Source organism: Anomalospiza imberbis, chromosome 24, assembly GCF_031753505.1.
Source record: "Anomalospiza imberbis isolate Cuckoo-Finch-1a 21T00152 chromosome 24, ASM3175350v1, whole genome shotgun sequence".
Lineage (NCBI taxonomy): Eukaryota > Metazoa > Chordata > Aves > Passeriformes > Viduidae > Anomalospiza > Anomalospiza imberbis.
Window position 1 is genome coordinate 349,874 of NC_089704.1, and position 22,932 is coordinate 372,805.

Genomic DNA, 22,932 nt, shown 5'->3' on the forward strand with positions numbered 1-22,932 from the left:
TGTGGAAGTGTCTCCTTGACCAGTATCATGTGTTTTTTCCAAAGGTTGACCCAATGCTCACCCCTGAGGAGCGGCATCTGAGCAAGATGCAAAACCATGGCTACGAGAATCCCACTTACAAATACCTGGAGCAGATGCAGATATAAAAGAGATGAAAATGGAGTAGCCCCGATGGGAAAAGGTGCGGGGCGGAGGGCCAAAGTGGTCCAGTGTTTTGGATCAACTACTGACCAACAGTTGCTTCACAAGAGGACTTCATCTTATATTCAGAACTCCTGGATCATTAAGACTATAATTACTACTGTAGAGTTGCAATTTCCATTCTTTAAAATGGGTGAAGAAATTATAATATAACAATATGATATATAAATCTCCTTAAATGGGAAAAATGGATCTATTGCAGATATTTGACTGAGATGTAGTTTTCTTTTTTTTTTTTTAATAATCTGAAAAATACCAGTTCTGTTGTACTGTTGTCTGATACAAGCTCTATATATATAAAATGGGAAATGTTGATTTTTATTTCTGATAGACCAGCTGTATATTGAGGGTCGTTTGTACCAGTCCATCTTCCAAAAAAGGAGACAGTTGCGGCTCTTTGGTCATTTTGGCTTTTGTATATAAAGCATTATTCTTTTTTCCTTTTTTTTTTTTTTTAAGTGAATTTCACTGGGAGTTGCAAAGAGATTAATTTAGGGATATGAACTATTACAGCATAAGCAAGGAAGCAGTTGGGAATGGTATCTAACAAAATTCCTTATAATGAGACAAAAAAGAAAAAGAGAAAAAAAAAGGAAAAAAACCCCATTTTCATATGGTGCCAGTGGTGTGCACCCTGCTGCTTAGCAGCTTGGGCTCTAGGAATCAAGACTCCCTGGAGGCAAGGAGTTAAAAGGCTTCTAGCATCTCTGTTTATAGTTATTCTAGTAGAATGTTAGAACATGGTTTGTGCATACTTGGGTCTGCACATTCCCCTTCAAGATTCAGTTCTGCTCTAGAGTTGGAAGTTCTGGTATTGAATTGAAATCCTCTGTTCTCAGCCAGTTTCCTTCAGTACTCACCTGGCATTAACAGCCCCCTCTTGCTACTACTTTCTAATTTTCCCAGCTCTCCTGGCTTACCAACATGGTAAGTAGTTAAGAGCCACAGGTTTTTGAGCCTTTGCATCTTCCTGGGTGTTGTGGGGCCAGAAGTGACAAATCACTGCAGTAACTGGGACCTTGGGAGCTGACAAACACAGAGAGATCTCTTAGCTGAGGAGGGAAGAGAGTGACCTGTTGGGAAAGGGATGCTGCCTGCTTTAAGGGAAATAGGATACATAGGCCCCAAGAAGACCAAAAGGGGCATTGTTCCACTCACCATCATCATGTCTTTGTAATGCTTGTATGGTTGGTGTTAATGCTCACGGCTTTTTTAAATCTGGGGGTTCTGGTAACCTGTGGTGTATTTTTTCTATTTTTCCTGTGACTTTATTTTTTCTTCCCCTTTCCGTGTTTCTTCCCACTATGCACAGATTTACCTGCAAACTCCTTATTGTGGTCTGTGGGGAATGTACAAAGTTTAAACACATCAATAAACACTTTAACTTCCAGATTGCTTCTTGTCTTTATTCATGGGCTCACTCTAATTCCCCCTCCTCCCACCGTGTCCTGCCGAACTCACAAAACCTTTCCCTGACGGTGAGAAAGACTGTACAGATATTGATGTATAACCATTCCTGGAGTCTTTTGTGGTATTTCCAGATCCTAATGACCTTTGTGGAGAGGAGGAGGCAGGATGATGCTAAACCAATGGCTGGATCCTGAGTAGCGTTAAAGCAGCTGCTGGAGTGCAGGTCGGGGAGAGCTGGGGACTGCCTCTGGCTGCTTGTGGAAGATCCTGCAGATGGTTCTCCCCATTCCCAGGATGCGGGTGGCTGCTGGCACAGCCTGTGGGAGCAAGCAGAGCCAAGGCTCTTTGCGGTGACAAGCTGTTATGTCCCTGGCCATCCACCTGCACTTCCTTGAGAGCCACAGGGACGCTGTGCTGGCTGTGTGCTCAAAGCCTGTGACATCTACAGGCCTCAGGAATGGGGCTGGACAGAGGGGCAGCAGGAAATCTTAGAATTCCTAGATGCGAGGGCGTGGAAAAAGACCTCACAGTGACACAGTTTCTGTGGTTGCTTCTGGTGGATGGCTGGATCTGAAATAATTAGTCATAGACCCCAGGGCAGGAATCACCCTATTAATGTTAGCACTCACTGTGTCTCTGCTACTGCTGTTTTATGAGGAGAAATAACTATTATTTCTAGGTGTTCTGGAAGAGAGACTTAAACCAAACAGCCTGTAAAGCTCAAAGCTATTTCTGGTCCCATGTGTCAGGATTCCTCTATTCTCCTTTGAGGTGTGACCTCAAGCACATATTCCTACTCTCTCATCTCAGTGAAGTGTCTTAAGAGTCATTGTCACTTGAATGTCATTTTAGAGGTCAATAGATTTAATTTTCCTCCATATTGATCTGTGCAGTTCCCAGTAGGTCTGGAAGAAGAGAGGGAGAGGAGGAAACAAGAAGGTTTAGCAATTTGGAACAGGAAGCACTTGCGTGTCCTGTTTCTCATTAAACATGGGCTCCTTGGTTCCACTGGAACCTCCATATTCTGGCTAAATTATTCAGACACCGAGGAAAGAGCAGATGCTGTCCTAGAAAATGCCGTCTGTTGGCTTGTCACAACTACTAGGGAAAGAGTTTTGATTTTAAATTAAACTTAATTTAAATGATGCCAAAGCATATCTGCAGCCCAATGCCATTCTTGAACTGCACCCTCAGGTAGGGTGACCTGCAAGCGAAACAAATTATAGAGGCTGCAGACTGAACTCCAGTATTGAATTTGGGTATCAGATTTTTCCTTTGATAAATTCTATTAGTCCTGCAAAATAAATGCATCAGGCTGGAATCAAAGTCTATTAGTTCCATGCCTTGGTACAGACTGCCAAGCACTGGGGATCGATTCTTTAGGATGGATTTTGACCACAGCTTCTGAAAAGTCATGCTGAAACTTAGCTGCTTGAAGATGGATGCTAAGGCATGTCCCAAGTGTCCCTGGTATCAACTGTGCAAGCAGAGAGGCTGATCCCAGCAAAGTTGTGATGAGGTAGTTTGGGAAAATATCTTGGCAATAAGATGCTTAAAATTAAATTATTCAGAGCACAGTGGAGCGGTTGGTTGGGGGAAGACTTGCAGCATGTAGAGAGCTGTATTTCAACAGAAAAACTGATTTTAAAGGAAAAGTGCTTCAAGAGGAGCAGCGTAGCTCTCTGGTGAGGAAACAGGTTGTTTGAGAAGGGTATTTGGGAATGCTGAGCAGAGGAAGTGTTGTGTCAGTTTGACTCCCTTCTGAAGCTGTTTGTAGCCCTCCTGCAAGGGCAGAGTGATGAATGTCAGTGCATCAGGACTGTGATGTGCACAGGAACAAGTGGATGGAACGTGGGTGGATTGATTTTACCAGCCTTACTTGTCTCTGATGTGCAGAGCAACACTTGTGTGAAGTGTGGTTTTGATCATTCAGCCCTGGCCCATGGAAGAGATTAAAGGTGCCCATGATGAGCTCAAGCAGGTGGTGGAGCCTTTCCCCATCAAAAAGTGACATTCACCTGATGGAGCACATAAGTTCTCCTAATTCCTTTGACCTAGGGTGTTTCAGGTAGATGCTTGAGAGCTGCAAGTCTCAAGGTGAGGTGTCCTTTTGATCCAGCCCGAGTGGTGCTTAAAGTTGATGCCGCCACACAGGAATTTGGGTGGTCTCCAGGGCAGGTGCAACTCAGTCAGTGGCATCAGTGCCTTAGTTGTGGTGAAAAAGACTGCCAGATATGCACAGCAAGGGGCAACAGTGATGAGCCAGAAAACCAGTTTTTATAGGACATAGTAGAGTAAGGTAGGGAAAGCAAGGGTGAGTGAGCTGCTCCTGCTTTCAGGTCTCAGTGGGACCACATGCAGACCACCTGGTGTGATCCTTAGCAACACGGTGGGATGGAAGTCTCAAGGAAGAGGAAAGAAGCAGGCTCAAAAGCTGATTCTCCAGTGCAGGAGTCAGAACATCCTTAACCTTCTGGATGCCTCTCCATAAATTCACATTTTGATCCCTGCAGGCACTGGTAGCCTTACTGCAGGGGCGGAGAGAAGATTCTGCTGAGCACTGCACCTGACAGAGATGAAGGTTTAATTCATGTATATGTGGTTCTGCAGGAGCAAGTGGGTTAAACACAGCAGCATTTTGCTGTATTTACCAGTGACCTGTATGGACACTCTGCTTTGTAGCAGGAGAACTTAACCCTGGACTGGAGGCTTTCTGTGTGTGCTGCCAGGATGGGTTAATGAAAAATTTTATTTCCAGCAGCACTGAGTTCCTGAGGGCAATTTGAGAAGAGGCTGTGGGCTGAACGAGCTGGTTGTTTAATACCATCAGTCTCTGGATGGCATCAGGGAGGTTCAGAGTCTGAACAGACTCTGGTGTTTGGAGTGTGGGGCTGAAGGTAGTGGGAGGGGCTAGGCCTGAAGGAAGTGGTCCTATCTCCCCAAAACCTTGCCATGATGTGCGTCAGTGGGAGGAGGTTGTTCTGGTTTGAAAACAAAACCAGTGAGAGACTCCAAGTCAGAAATACAATTTATTAGGAAAAGTAAAAAGAAAACAAAATACATGCAATAATACAAAAGAAAGACCACTGACAGAGACAGAATACAACCTGACACCCCTTTTTGGTCAGGGTGTTGGTAGCTGTCCAAATTGGAATGGCTGCAGTCCTCCTGGAATTCCAGCGGAAACGCCTGAGTCTGGTGTCCCAAAAACCCAGATTCTATCCAGTCGGGAATGATTGGCTCCTCCCTCTGGGTGGAGCATCTCACAATGGGATGCTGTAACTTTTATCAGTCATGCAGTGACATTCATTATCAGCTGATGTCTCCCTGGAAGGAGAATTGGTTGTAAAAGAGATAAGGAAAACTGCCCAGTTAACAGAAGACACCTGCCATACAGATAGCAAATGGAATACATCTTGCCTTTCAATCTGGGACAGAGGTGAAGACCCTTAAGAGGATGAGGTGATGGGATGGAGTCTATGGAACTTAATACCTGAATTGCTGTGTCTGACTGAAACAGCTTGGGGATATCCCAGTTTTCTGAATGATTCCTCATCCTCCCATGTTAGAGCTTCATGGAGCTCTGGGGCCCACAGCCTGGCTGTGCTCTAGGAAGGTAGGAGCCTTAGCCAAAGTTCTGTTTCCATACCTTAGATTTCCCGGTATGATCCCTGAATGTGAGAGCAGAAAGAGCAAGGGGAGTCAGTTTATCTGCGAATGATCCTCCTGACATCCTCAACATCCTTGCAGTCTCCACAGCAACATCCATCTGCTGGACCTGGGCTGGAGGCCCCTCTGGAGGCAGGAACTTCTCAGGAGCATCTCACCTGTTCCATGTGAGAGCAGGGATCTCCTTCCTCCTCCTCACCTGCTCCCTGGGAACATTCCCTGGCAGGGAGAACATCAATTCCCTCCTCTGAGTCCCTGCCTGCACCACACCAGGGGCTTTTCTCTGCCTGACTCTGCAGCAGGAAGTGAAATACCTGAGACTTTGAATGTGTTCACTCTTGGCTTTGAATTTTCTGATCATCCCATGTGTGTGTGGCTGTGAAGAATCTCTCCCTGTAAAGTATATTGCTCTGATGTTGAAGAGGCCGAGGGTGCTTCTGTTCTGATACTCCAGACAGTGTCAGCGAGGGGTAAGGGATATGCAGATGGTTGACTGGGATTTAATATCCCTTCTGGATTATATCATAGCAGCTGTTTGGTGTATCCTCCTGCAAGGTCTCTGAGAAGGAAGGGCTCTGTCTATGGCAAGCTCTAAAAGAGGGAAACTCTGGTCTCTTGGATGGATAAATAAATAAATCCAGGGTGGATTTATTTTTTTAGCTGAAAGCACAGGCACTTCAGAGACAACACCTGCAGGGAGAAAGTGGTATGAAGGCTTCTGAGCAGAGGGGTTGGCTCCCTCAGCTGCTCCCTGAGTGGCTGTTAGAATGGGGACTTGGCACAGAGCTGCCATCCTGGAGCTGGGCTTGGTGCTTCCAGGGTTTGTGAACATCTGGCAGAGGGCCTGTTCTTACAGCAATCTTACAGAGGTCTTACAGACTGGGCTTTTGGTGTTGCTGCCTGGGATGGCAGGGAGTATGTGTGAAAGGCAGGGGTTGGGCTGTTCTCCTGTGTGCTGACCAGGGCCTCTGCTTCCTGCAGTGGAGAACAGAGTGGGGCTGGTTCTCCCGGGGCTGGCACTGTCTCACCAAATGCAGAGTGAGGAATAATTGTTTTCTCAGTGTGGTGGTCCAGCAGGGAATAATCCTGCAGCTGGTGCAGGCTCATGGAGAAATGAAGACTGGAAGGAACTTCTGGAGGGCATCCCACTGAACTCCCAGCTTGGGTCAGAGCAGGTCTCTGGGTGCTCAAATATAATGCTGCTTTTTTCAGCAGCAGCTCTCCTGCCCGTACCCACGGGTTTTGGGGCAGGAAAAACGATGTGATTATTGAGGCCAAGGAAGTCTAAAGGGGGATCTTTACATTGAGAGCAGGCTACAAGGAAATATCCTTTTTTCCTCCTCTGGGCAAACTTATTTGTGTGCAGCCCTTTTTCTGGGGCTCAGCCCTTGCTGTGCCACCTTTTGGTGTCATTTTTTTTTTTTTTTTTTTTTTTGGATGTAACAGGATCATCTGTTTTAGATTTTGTGTTATCCTGTGAAAATGTAATTTTGGACATGAGTTTTCAGCAGGCACGAGGAAGGAAACACTCCTTATGGCCATGTGAGTATTTGGATACTGGAAAAGAAATAAACTGCAGGTAAAGTAATGATCCAGCCATTCTTTGCTGGGATGGATTCCCAGTGGTTTGAGATGTTTTTAGAGCTGAATTTTGGGTTTACTCCTGGCTGGTGACACAAGTAAACGACTGAAGTTCACTCCAGGTACTGAGTATCAAGAACTAGACTGGGACTATCCCAAGGCTTGGTCACAGATCCAGCCTTCAGCTATTCCAGTTACTTCATTAATAAACCTTTTTGTACAGATTATGTGTTTAGTTCCTTTCTCTGCTCATAGTTCTGGGAATGTTGTCTGTATTGCCTTTTGCTAATTGCTTTCTCCTTGCTCCTTTGATACCAAAACCAGCTTTTTGGGCTGAACTTGAAGCATCCTTTGCTTTTCAGGATGATGCATCAAGAACTACAAGCCACACATGAGAAAAGTCCTTGTAATACCATTCCAGGCCTATTTGCTCAAGTTTATTTTTAAAAAAGCAGAGAACACTTGAATTTCCAGTGGCCCAGTTTGTGCTCTGAATCACTCTCTGGGTTTAGGTGGTGCATTTATTCCTGTGCTGTCAGTTCATATTTTTTCAAGACACTGAGTATTTGAGGATGTTTAAGTGTTCTTTACTTTTACAGACTATACATATATGCGTGTGTATATATAAACTGTTTACACCCTAGGATGTGTCCATCCACCACAACACTTTACTGATATATTTGGAATATCTTGCTGAAAAAGGAGCTTCAGCATGGATATCATGGTGATTTTTTTCTGATTAAGTGTTGCAGCCTGAATTGCTCCTAATAAAGTCCAGGGTAAGGAAGCAAAAAGGGCCTTTGCATAATATTCACAGAGGTTTAATTCAGCTGCCTGGTAAGATGTTCAGAGTCCCAGGCACCCTCATGGGGAGTCTCCAGCTTTCTCTGTGCCCAGAGGCCGGGGCTGGACAGTGGCATGGGGGCAGCACAAAGACAAGGGCCCATGGGGGAAGAGGGAGGGAGTGGCTCAGAGACAGGAATAGGGGAGGGAGCCAATGGGGTCTAACAGCTTTTTGAGGGAAGCTGCTTGTGTCTCCCTAACCCAGGGGATGCCTCCCAGGGTCTCCACAATTAAGGACTTAGACTTTGGCTCATTTGAAAGAATTTTTGATATCGCGTGTTTTTGGATGCCTAATAAGCCAGAGGAGCACACTTCCAGGTAGTTGGTGTGTTACTTCTTTTCCTGGGGGGGGGGGGGGGCTTTTTTTTAAATGTGTAAACTCTAGAGGAGTGGGGGAGCTACAGTTTTCATTTTTACAATAGAAAACATCATGGCAGAATCTATCTCAGCGGTTTGGATTTTGGCTGGGGTGGAACAAGTCGGGGGCGGGGGGGACCTGGTGGTGTTTGGATTTTTTTCTTTAATATTTAAATATATTTTAATAAAAAAAAAAGAAGTTCAAGTGAATATAAAAATAACTGAAAATAAAAGCAAAAATAAACAGGTGAAAATTAAAGTAAATAACAATAAGTGAAAATAAATGTAAGCAAAGCTTAAAAGAAAAATTAAAAGTAAAGCAAAAGTTACTTTATTTTTACTTTTATTTTAAGGGTGTTGCATTTTGCTTGAACAAAGATCCAATGTACTTGGTCTAAATCATCTTTAATTGTGAAGCTTCTCCTCTTCCAATTAAACACAAAGCACAGAACAAACGTTCTCTACCCAAAGAAGAACAGGAATTTCTTTGCCCACAAAACAGCTTTACAGTCATGTTTACACATCCAGTGCTGTCTGAGAGGCTCCAGCTCTGCTGTTAAAGCTGGTCTAAAATATAAAACTGGTTTCTACAGAAGCTCAGTCAAGTAATCTATGTGCTCAAGTGATAATTAGTAATCAATTGGTTAATTAAACTCTACAGCTCTGCCTCCAGGAGTTAAGCTGGGAACTGCATCTCCAGTTCTTATTTTACCATTTAAATCCAAATTTTACTTGGAATTTGCTACAGGACATCAGGAAACTTAAACTGTACACAGATATGGACACTGTAACTTAGTTTTCCTTCAGTCAATAATTAAAACCAGCAGCTGAGCATCTTCCATTCTTTATTGGAGCCCTAGGAAAGACAAGGATTTTGGGCCAACTACACTTTTCTGCTCCCACCTTCCAAAGACTTCTGTAACAAAAATGTTTGATACAACATTAGGTTAAAGCAGAACTACAGCACAATAGAAAAACTATTTAAACCTACATAACTCTGTCTTTTAAACCCCAAAACCCCTCTTTTAATCCCCAAACCTCCTCTATTAAACCCAACTAAAACTCTTTTAAAAGCCAAACAAACTCAAACTCCTGGCCCTGTGTAGAACATTACACAATCTAAAAAAATACTTTGAATTTCAGGATAAATAAATGTGAAACTGATATAGTTTAAGAATAAAAATTTCTCCTTTCTGTGACACTGCTGGGGCCCAAGGTATAGTTAAGATCCAGCCCTCATAGGAGCTGTACCACAGCTTGGCCAGGTAGAATTTTTATTTTGATAAATTGCAGAATTAGGTAGGTTTTGTCCATTGTGACAATAGAGTCTCCTAGTGAGGAAGAAACAAAGGAGGAAACAAGAGCTGCAGCACGTTCATCAGATGCCAGCAGCCCAGAGGGGGAAAAAAGAACCACCTAAACCCAGCAAGAAAGGACATTTTTTCCACCCTTTCATGGCAGTGGCAGCACTCAGCAGGTGATGGAAGCTAAGTTTAATAATTAAGCTGAAACAATAGATTTTAGTGGTGCTTAAAGTGCTAATTTCAACTCCTTTTAAAACCATGAATCTCCAGCAAATCTCTCAGCAATGACAATAAAAGGTTTTGCATAAAGACCTGAGTACTGAGGGTTTGTAAAGCACCTCAGCTTGTCCAGCAGCACTTTTCCATATGGTTTCAAGGAGTTTCTCTTCCCTCTGGCTGAGGCAAGAGGATACCCAAATTACACCCAGCCATCCTCCAAAGGCTTCTATGGCCAGTTCCTCCAGCGTAAAAGCCTGTTCCTGACATTTACCAGCAGCAGAGGATTTGTGGAAATGGGAAAACTTACCATGACATTCTCCTAACCCTTGCTGTGAGAAAACTTCTGAATTCAATCTGGAAGTGCGAAGGTCCCTGTTCACTCCAAACACTTCAGCACGTGTGTTCTGGATACCTCAATCAATTCTCCAAATTTAACTGTGCAGCAGGGAATATTTGTCATCAAAACCACCAGTCTTAGTGTTTTTGTGTGCCAATAGGCAAGAAAAAAGGTAAAATGTGGGTAAGAATTACCTTAAATCCCGATTTGAGCATTATCATTTAAAGCTTAAGAATGGGTGAAACAGCAAAGAGACACAGCATCGCTTTCTGGCCAAGGTATTTTTCAGGGAATCACAGACCACAGGCCATGGACAAGGAAAATCATCCACATCTCTGCATCTCCCTGGGGACTAACAGCACAGACAGACCAGGAGCTACACAAGGAATTGAATGTTCTGTCGAAAAATAACAGGAACAGCATCTGTCAGGTCTGTGTATGATAAATAACAAGGTCCTCTGTAACTGATCTCCTGCAGGCACACATCCTAACCTGCCTCAGCGAGGCAGGGACTGCAATGAAACACGTGTCCACCTCCCACCTATTTCAGGGTCACCTATGTCCACGGCACATGACCAGCAACGCTTTTGGGTGGACAGTGGGGTCTTTACTGATCACTTGCATCTTGTCTAGTCATGGAATGCCAGAATGGTTTGGGTTGAAAGGGATTTTAAAGACCATCTCATTCTAACCCTTGCCAGGGGCTGACTCTCTACTTAATTATTAGATTTATTCCCTTCAGGCTTTACTGGGAGAGAAGATGTTACAGGAAATATCAGTCCCATACCCAGGCTAGCTGGGAACTGTTCAACAAACACAGCCACAGCCTCAACAACCTCATGTCTTCTTTCTACTTTATTGACATGAAGAACATTAGTCATGTATCAAATATGGGGCAGCTCTATCACCTAACATGGTAACAGCTAATTTTGGGTGCCCTGCCCAAAGAAACCTTCTTGGGCTTGGAGCACGATCCCACTGACCCTGTCAAACACACAGCATGATGATTACTATTTGCTCTTACTTACATCTATTCAAAGAAAGAAGGAATACCACCAAAACACCCCAACATTTTATGCAGCAAAACCCTCAGTAAGAGATTCAGTACTGAAAAGAAAACATTTGGGCAGGAAAAAAAAACAGGAAAAAAGTAACATCAGTTGATCAAAGGGGAAAGAGATTGTTCATCCCCTTCTTTTCAATCCAAGCTCAGTACACCAGGTTGTAACCACTGCACTGAGCTTCCCATTAGTGGGAGCCAGTCTATAATAACTTGACACAATGACCCCACTTGTAGTCCCAGGAGAATTATTAACAATGGGAGCACATCACCTCCATGGAGCACAATGCAAGCTCTCACTCCAGTACTGGAGATCCACATCAGCCTGACTTAAAGGCAACCAGGTCCTGGTGAAACCATTGCTCAGGAGGGCAGCCTGCTTCATCCTCTGTGTGTGGTTGCCAAACGTGGGAGCCCAAAATACTGCACTTACTTGGTTTTCTCTGCTCCTTGAGGCTTTTTTCTGGACACAAAGCATTGGTCTTCCAGCCCTGCTCCAAAAGGAGAAAATATAAGAATAAAATTAAAAAAAATCCCAAAACCAAAACAAAAAGCAAAAATAAAATACAAAAATAAAAATAAAATGCAAAATAAAAAACTAAATAGGCAGTACTCACTCTTTCAGGGAGCTCCCATCAGGCTGGGAATTGCAACTGGTCTGAGGTAGGAGGAATTTTTCTTTCCTCCCAGCCTGTGCAGCACATCAGGGATGCGTTCAGACTAAACTGGCTCTTGCATTTCTTAGGGAAATACAGTAAAGGTGTCGGAAGACAATAAAATCAATGCTGCTGGTGCTCCCCTCTTCACCCAGCCCAGCCCTCAGCCAAGGGCATGGCACAAACATTTTAGATGCTGATTATGAACTTTTGGATGATGATTAGTGATGTTCTTTCACTAATCCTCCTAATGCTATATTTTTAATTTGGTTTTGTTCTCCATCTCCCTGCAGAAAGGACCTGCCCACACTGTTCTGCTGCAAACAAAAGGAGACTCCAACAGCAAGGCAGACACCCCTAACTGGAAGGTTTTGTTTGGAAGTGACCAGCTCCAAGGAGGGAATAAAGGTTTTGGAGAAAATTTGAAATCACTGCAGGGCTCTCAGAGACTTCCCAAGACCATCCATACACCCACCCCCAGACAGCTGAAACCCTCATTTTACTTCAAGGGAAAATGCTCTCATTTTGCTCTCAGGAACACAAACCCCTGGCTCACATGCCTAACTCAGCTTCTGATGATAAACAAGCAGGAGAGCAGCTACCCTCCATCCTTTCCTTCCAATGGCCACCCATCCTTTCCTGGGCAGATTTATCCACATTGAATCATACAGTCCCACCCCTCAGATATTTCATCCACTGCCCAAACCATTTTGAAGCCAACATTGCCTTAGCCTGCAGCATGGAGTTCAAGAGATCCATGGAGGAGATATGTTAAAGCACTTTATTGGTAATCACAGATAGTCTGTACATTCCGCTTTGTACAAAACCCTCTCCATTAACACCAGAGCGAATGACAGCCACCAGGAGCTTTGAACACTGGCTTGGCTCCCTTCTGAAGAAGCAGAAATGAAAATGTTAGAAAAAATAGTCAGATTTGCCACTCCAGTTGGACTCCAACAGCAAACTAGTCCTGCAGTCTGCAGCCTGAGCTGCAGCTCAGAGAATTAAGAACTTGTGGCTGCCAAAGGGATGCACAAAGAAAGACTTGGCATCTCCTGTCACGCTCTGCCTCAGGGTCCTGCCTCCTGCTTCTAATGCTCCACTGTCAAGTGCTGCTGTAGTTTATCAAGACTACCTCATCTCAAGAGCTCTAAACTGTCAGGGAAGAGATTTCCATGCCCAAGCCTCATTTGTCATCTGAGCTGCTCTCTGGCAGCAAAGCACCACTGGAGCTCTTCTTCCCTCTGTGGAGGCACAAGCCACAGTCCAACTCCACGTCGATGTCCCCAAATTTCAGCTGGCAGGACTCATTGCAGCTGCAGGAGAGACAGTGACAATGGTCAGGGACTTGTGGGTAGTGAGAGCCACTGGCTCACCCCACCCTGCTTGGGAAGGCTGCTCTGTGGTGGCACGGAGCCCACCCCTGCCAGCCAAGCCGCGCTTGGATACGCATGGACACCCCCACTCCTTATCCCATGACACACTGGTGCATGGATTTCCCAGCCCACTGTTGGGTCTGGGTATTGCTCTTGGCCACCCCAGCCCATGCACTGTGCCAGGACCCCGTCATACCAGCGGGATGCGGCAGCGTTGGCGGTCACAACGGCAAGAGCACCCACGTAGTGCCAGCAGAAGCACATGTTGAGGAACAAGAGGTTGCTGGAGTCGCTCTGATCCCAGCCTGGTCCTCCCCACGGAGGGGACAACACAAACCCAATCTGGTCACAGATGAAAGAGAGGTCAGGCTTTAGCATATCCCTCCTGTTTTCCTCCTGATTTTAGCCCACCTGCTGCAGCTGACTGTAGACTAGAGGCACTGTAACCCCAAATAACACCTAGGACACTGCCTTTGGCCTGCCCAACCACTGACACAAGGGTGTCAGGAGGAGATGGAGCCTCTGCAGATAATCCTTAGGGCTTGGAGTGCAAGCCCAGCATCTTGGAAAAGGGTGACATCCAAAAGGTGACATTGCCAGTCTGTGCATTTCCCCCTAGACAAAAAGCTGGGAGATTACATGAGAGATTTCCAGATGTTTCTAGTTACTTGGAACAAACAGAGGAAGAAAATGGACCTAATAAAATTAATAAAAATTCATGATTGTATTTTCCTTCCCTTCTGGGCTCCAATTTCCATTTTCCATTCATTTCCAGCTCTGTCCATGCTGCAACATTACACATGCACTTCACGATGGCAGCTCTGGCACTGAGCCTCATTTCCTCTTCTTATTTACAAAGATATTTGAACCGCCTAGAAGTTTAACCCAAACAGATGTGCCTACAGGGGCAGCCCCACTCCCCTCGGCTTCCTGGGGGCAATGATCTGAGGAGAACGCTGGATACACACTGACCTGCCAAAGCCAAGAGCCTTGGAGAAGGAAGGAGCTGGTCCTGAAGGTCTCCAGGATGATATGGTCTTGGAGGAACACCTCTAGGAGGGCACAGAGGGCTCCGGCAAAGATAGCCACGGCCAGCAGGGAGTGGAGGTGCTGGTCCAGCACAGCATCACTGTAGTCACGGAAACAGAAGAGCAAACCTGCCAAGATCCACCCTGTGTTAGCAAAGGACACTCTGGGATTTTTCTCTTTAAAATCATCTGAAAACTCACTCTTAGGCTCCAGGCCTTGCTACCATCTGCCTTGGAAGGAAGAACCAGAGAGCCACCAGCTGCTGTCACCACCTTCCCTCTGCAATAACCAGGCAGCCCCAGCACTGGCTCAGCTCTGCTCCTGAGGAACCCCTGCACCTGTGGAGGTCTCTGAGCCCCTTTACCTGGGGGAATTCCTGTGTCCCAGCCAGGGCTGCAGGAGGAACACAGGGATGGGCACCTTGAGCTCAAAAGATGGTGGGGAGCTTTGTATCAGGATCTGTCGCCCTGCATCCAACCAAGCTGGGGGGATGATGCCTTTTTGTACTTTCAGAGTGAGAGAGCTGCTGGCCACCAGCAGAAGCACAGATCCCTCAAGCCTCCCCTGTGGCATCCAGCTATGGTTGGATCCATATTTAGGAGGAGCAGAGAGGGGGGTGACTGTCACAAAGCCAGTGTCATTGTGCATCCACACACCCTCCAGATCTGTCTTTGTGGCCCCCAGACTGCCCAGGAGCTGTCACACCCATGAGCACTGCAGCAATTCCTTATTCTGTGTCCTCCCCTAGCACCAGGTGCAATTCACCTTCCACAAGCAGAGCCAGGGACAGTGAGAGCCGGTCCAAGCCAGGGGGCAGCTTGAGTGGGGAGTGCGAGACCACGTCTGTGATGCCGGAGAGGAGGAAGAAGAGGTAGATGGTGGAGTAGTGCCAGTGGGTGAGGTCAGTCCAGCTGTGTGTCTTGGGGCTGTACAGCTGCAGGTGGGGACCAGTGGGGACAAATTGCTCCACCAGTATCCCTGGACAAAGAGAGAAAAGGTCACTTTTCCTTATATATGGGGAAATGACAAGCCTGAGGGAATGTTCCTTTGCAGGTGTGGAGCCATAGTGGTGTTTGCCCAGGAGAATGACAGCAAGCTCCTCGTCCCAGGGTGTGCCACAAGCATGTCCCTAAGCCCTCCCATACCAGATGTTTCTCACTAAAATAGGCCCAGTGTTGTGGGGGAGTTGCTGCTGTGCTAGTAGATATTGGGGCACAGACTCATCATCACCCTCTCTTACCTACTAGAGCAAAGAAAGCTTTGACCACGCCTTCGAAGATCTCTGTGCGCCCACGGCCTGGCTGGCCCTCAGCATCCCCTTTCCTCCTGAGGTACTTCAGGGGGTATCTCACCGACCACCACAGGCCAAAGGCAAAGAAGAAAGTGCCCCGCAGGGCACTGCCCAAAAAAGTTGTTGGCACTGGGCTCATTCTCTGGACCTGCAAGGACAAACAGTGCCTGAGGAACAACCTAAAGGATCCCCAAGGGAGTTGTTGGGCTGCTCAGCATCCCCAGGGATCCACATCATGACAGAGCAGATGTACATGGCTCAGGTGCAAACAGGGAATACTAGAAATGGGATATCAGCACAGGGAAACTGCCACTGTGCAGCACCGTGTATATATGTATTTATGGGGCTGCAAATAAAATCATCAGAACTTCATGCCAGAAAACAACACAGTTGTGCCCAAGAAAGTGTAACAGCTATTAGAAGAGGAAGCACAACAAAGGTTTTACCAATAAAAAGCAACATGACAATTATTTCCATAGACCATAAACTTGCTCCAAACGAGGCAATTACCAGGGTGTGTATGCAGTGCTGGATTAGGAGCTCCAGCTAGTGAAGGCTTTTCTAGGTTGTGCAGGAGGAGGCAACCCAGGAACCATTAACATTTGGAAAAAGAGCCTTATGCATATTCCACACAACTTTTTGTGTGGCACGCAAGTGGTGATTTGACACAAGAGATTTCCTCTCCATAGGAAGAAGCATAAAAAAAGCCTTGACTAAGTCAGATCAATGCCAGAGTACCAACCAAGTAGGATGGGGAGGAGCAAAAGGCACAGCAAATTTATATCCTGCAAAGTATTTTAGCCATAACAAAATTCCTCATAAAAATCCGAGTGTAGCGCGCACAGAAAGGAATAAATAATGATCTAAGTGTTTCTAGCATTTTTTTACCTGGGGATGGTCTTGCTCCCTCCAGAAAGACCTCTAGAGCTCCTTGCTCTCTGCAAGCTTCTACCACCTAAGGAGGAGTCACTTTTCTCCTCATGGGCTTTCCGCTCTTTTTCTGCAGCTTGGATGTGCACAGAGGAAGGCATTACTCATCCCAAAGCTTCCACACCGACCTGCCCTTGCATCACAGATCATATCCTCACTGTGTTTATAAATACCAATCCAATCACAAAGGTTGGATGAACAACTCAAGCACGTTCTCCAAGTCCTCCCACACTAGAAAGTAATTAGGCACTGCAAAACAAGGGTAGGATGTGGCATGGCAAATGCCTGAGGTGAGGGAGAGCTCTGCAAGATGTTCCAGGTCAGGTTATGGCTGCAGAGCTGGCATGGGTCAGACTGGCTCAGCTCTGTGTGGCAAACACAGGATTGGAATGTAGAAACCACTGTCATCCTTTGCATCTCTGGGACACAGGCAATCTGTGCAATCCAAGCCCCACCAGCATCCAGGATAAACCTGGGGATCTGTCACCCCACATCCACCTGCCATGTCCTGCTTGGCCTGTTTTACCAGCAGACCCAACCTGCTGTTTCAGAGCTGTCCCTGGAATCTCCTACCCTGACCATCCCTCTCCCCAGCAGAGCAGCCTCGCTCTTCCTTGCAGCATCAGGGATCCCCTTGCTTTGCAACCCCTCTGCAGTCCAAGCCAGCAAGGCTTTGGGGAGTTGTCACGAGTCTCCTTTGCTTCCCAGCAACTGGAAACAGCTCTTCAACAGCCACCATAGATCCCAGAATGGTTTGGGCTGGAAAGGATCTTAGAGTTCATCTCTTTACAACTCCCTGCCATGGGCAGGCACATGTTCCCCTGGACCAGGTTGCTCCAAGCCCCTTCCAACCTGGCCTTGAACACTTTTAACACTTCTAAGAATCCAGCCATGTCCTGAGGCATCCCTCTTGTAGCAGAGATGTCCCAAACTACCATCAGACAAGCAGAAGTTTTCATGTAACTCACTTACTTACAAAAAAAATCCCACCTCCTTTTATAAAACAGCCACTATTCTGCAGCAAAACCAGACGTTTCCAAGCAACAGTGCACTTGCACAGCTCACATATTTGAAGCACAGAAAAACAACCCCCACACTGACAGAGCCCCTCGACCAGCCCAACAAGCCCAACCCCGACACCCCTGACCCACTGGCTTTCCCCACTCCAGCTTTGGAGCCCACACTCACATAAAAGCTCGTTTAGCTCCAGGGAAGTGGCAGCCAGGAAAGAGCAGAGACATCAGGTTATTTATTCCTCCTGGGAGCTGCTCTGTCTGTCAGAGCACTTGAAATATAGCTGCAGACAGAAGTTATTACCTGAGCTGCCCTTCTCCCTCCACAGCTTCCAGGCTGTGGTGCTCCTGCTCAGTCGCCCCTGGGAGCTGCCTGCTGTCCTTCCAGAGCCGTGCCTGACTGCTCGCAGCCTCCTCAGGCTTGGCTTGGGAAGGACAGCATTCCTGCCCACCTTCCAAGCTCTGCCCTGGAGCCATTGCAGTTCCAGATCCATCACCATCCATGCTTTTGACCCCACCTGCTCTAGTGGAGGGGATTGCTGCTGTCCCTCTGGATATGCCAGCATTCCCTACAAGCACCCATCAGCATTCCAGGACAGCCAGCTTGTGTGCAGAGGACAAGTTCAGCACCTGGCTGCAGACATTTGGGAGGGTCTTTTCTTTGTGACTCCTCCTCCGTCCTTGGACACTTTCAGGGATGGGGCAGCCACAGCTCCTCTGGGCACCCTGTGCCAGGGCCTCCCCACCCTCACAGGGAAGGATTTCCTCCTAATATCCCATCTATCCCTGCCCTCTGGCAGTGGGAAGCCATTCCCCTTGTCCTGACACTCCAGGAGTCCCTCTCCAGCTCTTCTGGGGTCCCTCTAGGCACTAGAAGGGGCTCTAAGGGCTTCCCAGAGCCTTCTCCTCTTCAGGCTGAACAACTTCCATCCTCTGTTATCACGCAGCTCCAAAACACAATAATCCCCCTAAAAAATGGCTAAAGCCAGAGATTTCTGGCACCATCAGCACCACATCCACCAGCCTCCCCCACAGCTGTCATCACACTGAACCCTTGTCTCTCATGGATGTTCTCCCCATGCTCCTTCTTTCCAAGTTCCAGCAGCCATGTCCATCCCATGGCACAGCTGCTCACCAATGTACAGATGGAAGAGTTTACCTGTGACTCCTGCCTGTCCTTCTCCCTCTCCAGATGTGTCAGCAAGGAGGTTATTACTCAGAAGAGGCAGATAAAGGGAGAAGCCACCATGGGGAGGTGCCCCTCAGACAGGATGTTTGGAGCTGAATGTCCCGTGGGCCAGTTCAAAGCACCCTGAGTCAACCACCTTTCACAACCTGGGCTACCTCCTGTCTGCTATTAAAAAAAACAGCCAACAACTCTCCTGGAGTTTGCCACAGAAATCAGAATAAGCAGCCAAATCCTGTTCCCATGGCAACCATGCGTTGTTAGGATGGGGCTTGGGATGATGGGAAAAAGCCAAGCAGAGAGAAGGCAGCAGCAAGGCCTGACAGGGCTCTGCTGGAAGTCTGTGAACTGGGCTGCCAGGGACATGATAACCCTTTTAGGGGATCCAATCTAATAAAAGTTGCCTGAGGACAGGAGATTTTGGGCCAGGAGCTCGCAAACCAGAGCAGAGCCTTTGTGAACTTCACCTCCCAGCCCACAGCAGCTGAGAAATGGGGACCATGGCCCTCTCTCCCCCAGAAAATCGGCAGGCAGGACACAACAGCCTATTTCCACTCCTTTTCCTCTCTAATACAACAACACTGCCCTTCACCAAGCAACCACAGGCACAAGCCACCTCGAAGCTGCTGCCCATCCCACTGATGGCTGCAGAGATGAGCAGTGCAAGTGCTTCAGGCAAATAAATACCTCAGGCCACCCGAGTGTCCTCATGTCCTTCCACAACACTGAGGTGATGGTGCAGAAACACCCAGCATCACCTCAGAGCCCTGCCCAAGCCCCTGACCCTGGCGCAGCCACATTCTCAAACCAGCAGTTCTCCTAAGAACTTGTGTATTTCTCTCACTTATGTTGCCAAACCCACCCCAAGCAGAGCGAGCCCTTGCAGGACCAGCCCTGCCCAGAGCCAGCGACCCACAGAAACCCAAGGCTGGAGCAGCACAGAAGCAAAGCAGCCTCCCCAGGCTGAAGGGCTGTGGTCCAGCACAGCCAAAAAAGCCACCAAGCCATAGCCAGGAGCCTTTTTTTCCCATTATCTTCATATCAAGAGGGAGGGAGGGAGGGAGGGAGGAAGGAAGGAAGGAAGGAAGGAAGGAAGGAAGGAAGGAAGGAAGGAAGGAAGGAAGGAAGGAAGGAAGGAAGGAAGGAAAACAAGAGGCTGTGCCATACACCCATCACTGCTCTCTTCCAACGGTGCCTGAGAAGCAGGATGAGTGGAACAGGGATGAGTACACCTGCAAAAGGGTCCTGGGAAGCTCACAGTAGCAAAAGGGCTTCCACAAATGCAATTTCACCCAAGCTTAAGCTTAGGAACTTGTTGCAACATTAAATCCAAGGCGGAATACAACCCTCATGGGAGTTCTTCCTTACAGACCTCCCCCTGAAAATAATGCAGGACGAAAACTATACCATTTTTGCAGCAGCACCATCTGCTGAAGGGGACCTCTTAACCACCTGCCTCTACAAACCACTACCCCAAAGGGCAAGAAGCTGCTTCCCAAGCAGTAGGAGTCAAGCCCTTGGAGAAAGCGGGGAAAGATGAAATGGGAGTGAAGCAGCTGGAGAGTGATGGGAGGAACAAGGCCCAGCTGGAAAGTATCTACACAGAGGATCAATGTGCCTTTTTCCATAAAGGGCCAGTAAAGACCAGAGAGAAAGCCTCTATGAAAATGGCAAGTTAAGTTACTGACAGTGAAGGAAGTTTTCAGTGCCTTAAATACTTGAGAAATTAGGTTTCTTTTAAACCATCCCCATGAGAAAAATGAGGATTTAACTCTGACAGGTGGTTAGGAGAAAAGATAGCAAATCCCCCAAAATCCCCTAGAAGGTCACTGAAACTCCATGCATGCTAAAATCACTGTGGCCACAAATGTATGATTCCATTTCAGTTCTTTAGGAATACATCCCTTCTTACTCCTAGGAAAAGACTAAGGGAGGCAGAGCTGTGTCTGACTCCCTCCAGCTCCTCAAGCTAAACCCTGAATTGAATTTGATTTCGTATTTTTGTTTTTTCTTTTTCTCTCAGCTGTAACTGCAACATCTTCTCCCTGAAGGTTCATCATCAGCCTCAGTGCTAATGAAAAAATGTGATAATGTTTGTCTCCTTCCTGGGGGTGGTGGGAGGCACAATCTAATTAAAGGTTTGCCAGCAGCTCGAGTGCTGCAGATGGTTGTTTGGGAAGTGCAAAGTATTATTATTATTATTATTATTATTATTATTATTATGACGAATGATAACACCAGCTTTCATAAACAGGCAACAGGTGGCAAAAGCAGAGGCAGGGCTTGTTCTGCTGCTACACCTTAATTTCAGCCTCACATAAAAGTGGTTGTTCCGGTGGCAGCAGGAGATCCTATCTCTGCCCCAGGAATGAGTGGCTCGTGGATGGGCTGTGCTGGCTCCTGATGAAGAGTTTGTATTTCCAGCTGCAGGAAGAAAATGCTGCCAGGATCTTTAGCTGCTTTGGGGGTGTTGTCTAGACTCCTTTGTAAAAGAAGGGCAGGATCAGCAGCTCCTTCCGGCTGTGGATGAGCAGGACACCTGAGTGACAAAATCAAACATCAGACTACAGTTACCCAAGAAAAAAACATCTGTGAGACACCACCTAGGGATCCTGCTCTTTTTAAAATCACTGTGGATATGGATACAAGCACACTCCCAGCCCACTCCAGCTGCATGGCTGATGGCTCCAGTACAGAGACAGGTTAACTCAATGTATAGAATCATAGAATGGTTTAGGTTGGAGAAAACTTCCAAGATCATCAAGTCCAAATATTATATGCTGAAAAACATGATCCAGAACAACTGTTTGATATTAATGTTATATTAAAAGCAAGTGTCCATCTAGGACTGTCCTAAAATATCCATCACTCAAGAAATAATTGTGAGGATGGCTTAAGGTTGCACCTCTATATATTATATTAAGCCATCTCTGCACCACTGATCCAGACACCTTCACACCTTGTTTGGGTACCTAAACTATTTAGAAATGGTTTTTAGTTGAAATGAAAATCATTAATTGTCATGCAGAAATGAACCCAATCTGTATTTCCTTCCTTAATCACAGGCTGGATCTCTCTTCCTTTCCTGACCTTCATACCTTGGAAAAGAATGTGCTCCAGAGCTGGAACACAAATTAATGAGTGCTTTGCTGACAGTCCTGGGATGTTTGTGGGAGCAGGGAGCTAATGAGGCAAACAGAAACTATTCCAGACATTGGGTGCTGTGGAGGGAAAAGGTGTTTTTTTGCCATACAGTGACAGGAGCCAAAGAAAGGAGGAGGAAAAGGAGACAGCAACTCGATTAAGAGCTGTGAAGAATTAAATAAACCCCATCCCAATTCCAAAAGCGAAGAGTGCTTTTAAAACCAAATTCAGCTTTCATTTGTGCCCTGTGCTTTCATTGTGCCCTGGAATGGAAAAAACCTCTGGCTTTCGAGGGTGGGAAGGAGGAAGATGACTGCATCCAGCTTGAATCTGTTCCTAGTCCAAAAGCAGCTGCTGCCCTCCCCTGGCTGTTTAATGGGAATAGTGATGCTTGGGATGTTTCCTAAAAGAAAATAATTCACACAAGACCAGAAATAATTCAGAGCATCACACAAAGCCTTTTTGCTCTTCAATGAACCCGTCCCTGTCCTGCAGCAATCCCATTAACTTGGTTTGTCCCCTTCCTCAAAGGGAGGGGAGGGGGTCTCTGCCATTAGCAGGTGGCATCTGCAGAATGGTTTGTGTCTCCCCACAGCAGCCAGAGGAATTTGTGATGTTTGGAAAAACTATTCTGCCTTGGCAGAAAAAAAGATACCTACAAAATGCTCCTCATATTCAGTGGTTACGACTCATGAGACCCAGTCAGGAATCTATGGATTTATGGACATGCAGCTCTGCTGCTTCATTCTCATCATGCCCAGTCTGTTTGCACCTCCCAGTATCCAGCCCTGCAAAATGAACCAGCTTAGCAGTAGATAGACAGGAAAGTTGGCACTCAAGGAAAGCTACTCTTTATAGCAGAGTTAATAAGCGATACAATTCAGGCTGCAGTCTTTACAGTCTGTGACAGGCTCTTTGCACAAGGGGAAAAGGGTTAAAGGACAAGCTTTGCCTTCCCTTGGACCTGTGCAGTCATGAACATGAGCACAAAAATCTCTTGCAATCCATTCCCCGGTACACAGAAGGGAGAAGATCTCAGTGCAGAGCATCCTTCCAGCCCTGGGGTTTGAGACATGAACAATAGCAATTTACGTTGTGCTGGTGGTTATTTTATTTATTTATATATACAGATGCACGTATATAATTTTTTTTAATCCCTGTACTAGCATATTTTCCTCCTGTCTAGGAGGTGACACTTCCAGTCACTTTTTGCAAGAAATTAACTATTAAAGGCAGCCTAAAACAAACCGTATGTCTGTTTCATCTTGCTTTCCAAGCTGAGGGGGTTTATTTCAATGGAAAACTGGGACATTTCATGAATCCCTG

General features: G+C 46.5%; 2 protein-coding genes across 13 annotated transcripts in view; one reads left to right on the forward strand and one right to left on the reverse strand.

The window, feature by feature from the left end:
- Positions 1-1,591, forward strand: part of APLP2 (amyloid beta precursor like protein 2) — a 51,006-nt gene extending 49,415 nt beyond the window's left edge. For 5 of the 7 annotated variants that reach the window (XM_068172072.1, XM_068172073.1, XM_068172075.1 and 2 more), the window contains one exon: positions 45-708. In XM_068172072.1, the coding sequence (XP_068028173.1) occupies positions 45-146 (102 nt within the window). In that variant the 3' untranslated portion in view covers positions 147-708. Of the gene's footprint in view, positions 1-44 lie in introns of all 7 variants that reach the window. The other 2 variants (XM_068172071.1, XM_068172074.1) reach the window with 1 other exon arrangement.
- A 10,808-nt stretch (positions 1,592-12,399) lies between these two features.
- Positions 12,400-19,902, reverse strand: LOC137462038 (transmembrane protein 45B-like). Of its 6 annotated transcripts, none has more exons than XM_068172000.1 (7): positions 19,870-19,888; positions 16,222-16,391; positions 15,283-15,481; positions 14,808-15,020; positions 13,986-14,170; positions 13,210-13,355; positions 12,400-12,953 (listed from the first exon to the last, which is right to left on the reverse strand). In XM_068172000.1, exons 3-7 carry the CDS (start codon positions 15,470-15,472, stop codon positions 12,824-12,826), a joined length of 864 nt encoding a protein of 287 aa, XP_068028101.1. In that variant the 5' UTR covers positions 15,473-15,481; positions 16,222-16,391; positions 19,870-19,888; the 3' UTR covers positions 12,400-12,823. The 6 variants fall into 6 exon arrangements, with proteins under 6 accessions (XP_068028101.1, XP_068028100.1, XP_068028098.1 ...); XM_068171999.1 differs by lacking the exon at positions 19,870-19,888 and adding an exon at positions 18,436-19,243; XM_068171997.1 differs by lacking the exon at positions 16,222-16,391 and having other exon boundaries at positions 19,870-19,902.
- Between the last annotated feature and the right edge of the window lie 3,030 nt (positions 19,903-22,932).

Coding starts and splice junctions, on each gene's coding strand:
- LOC137462038 (XM_068171997.1), bottom strand. Junction 14,171..14,807: donor CCTGGCTCTGCTTGTGGAAG/GTGAATTGCACC, acceptor GGATCTTGGCAG/GTTTGCTCTTCTGTTTCCGT. Junction 13,356..13,985: donor AAGGCTCTTGGCTTTGGCAG/GTCAGTGTGTAT, acceptor ATCTGTGACCAG/ATTGGGTTTGTGTTGTCCCC.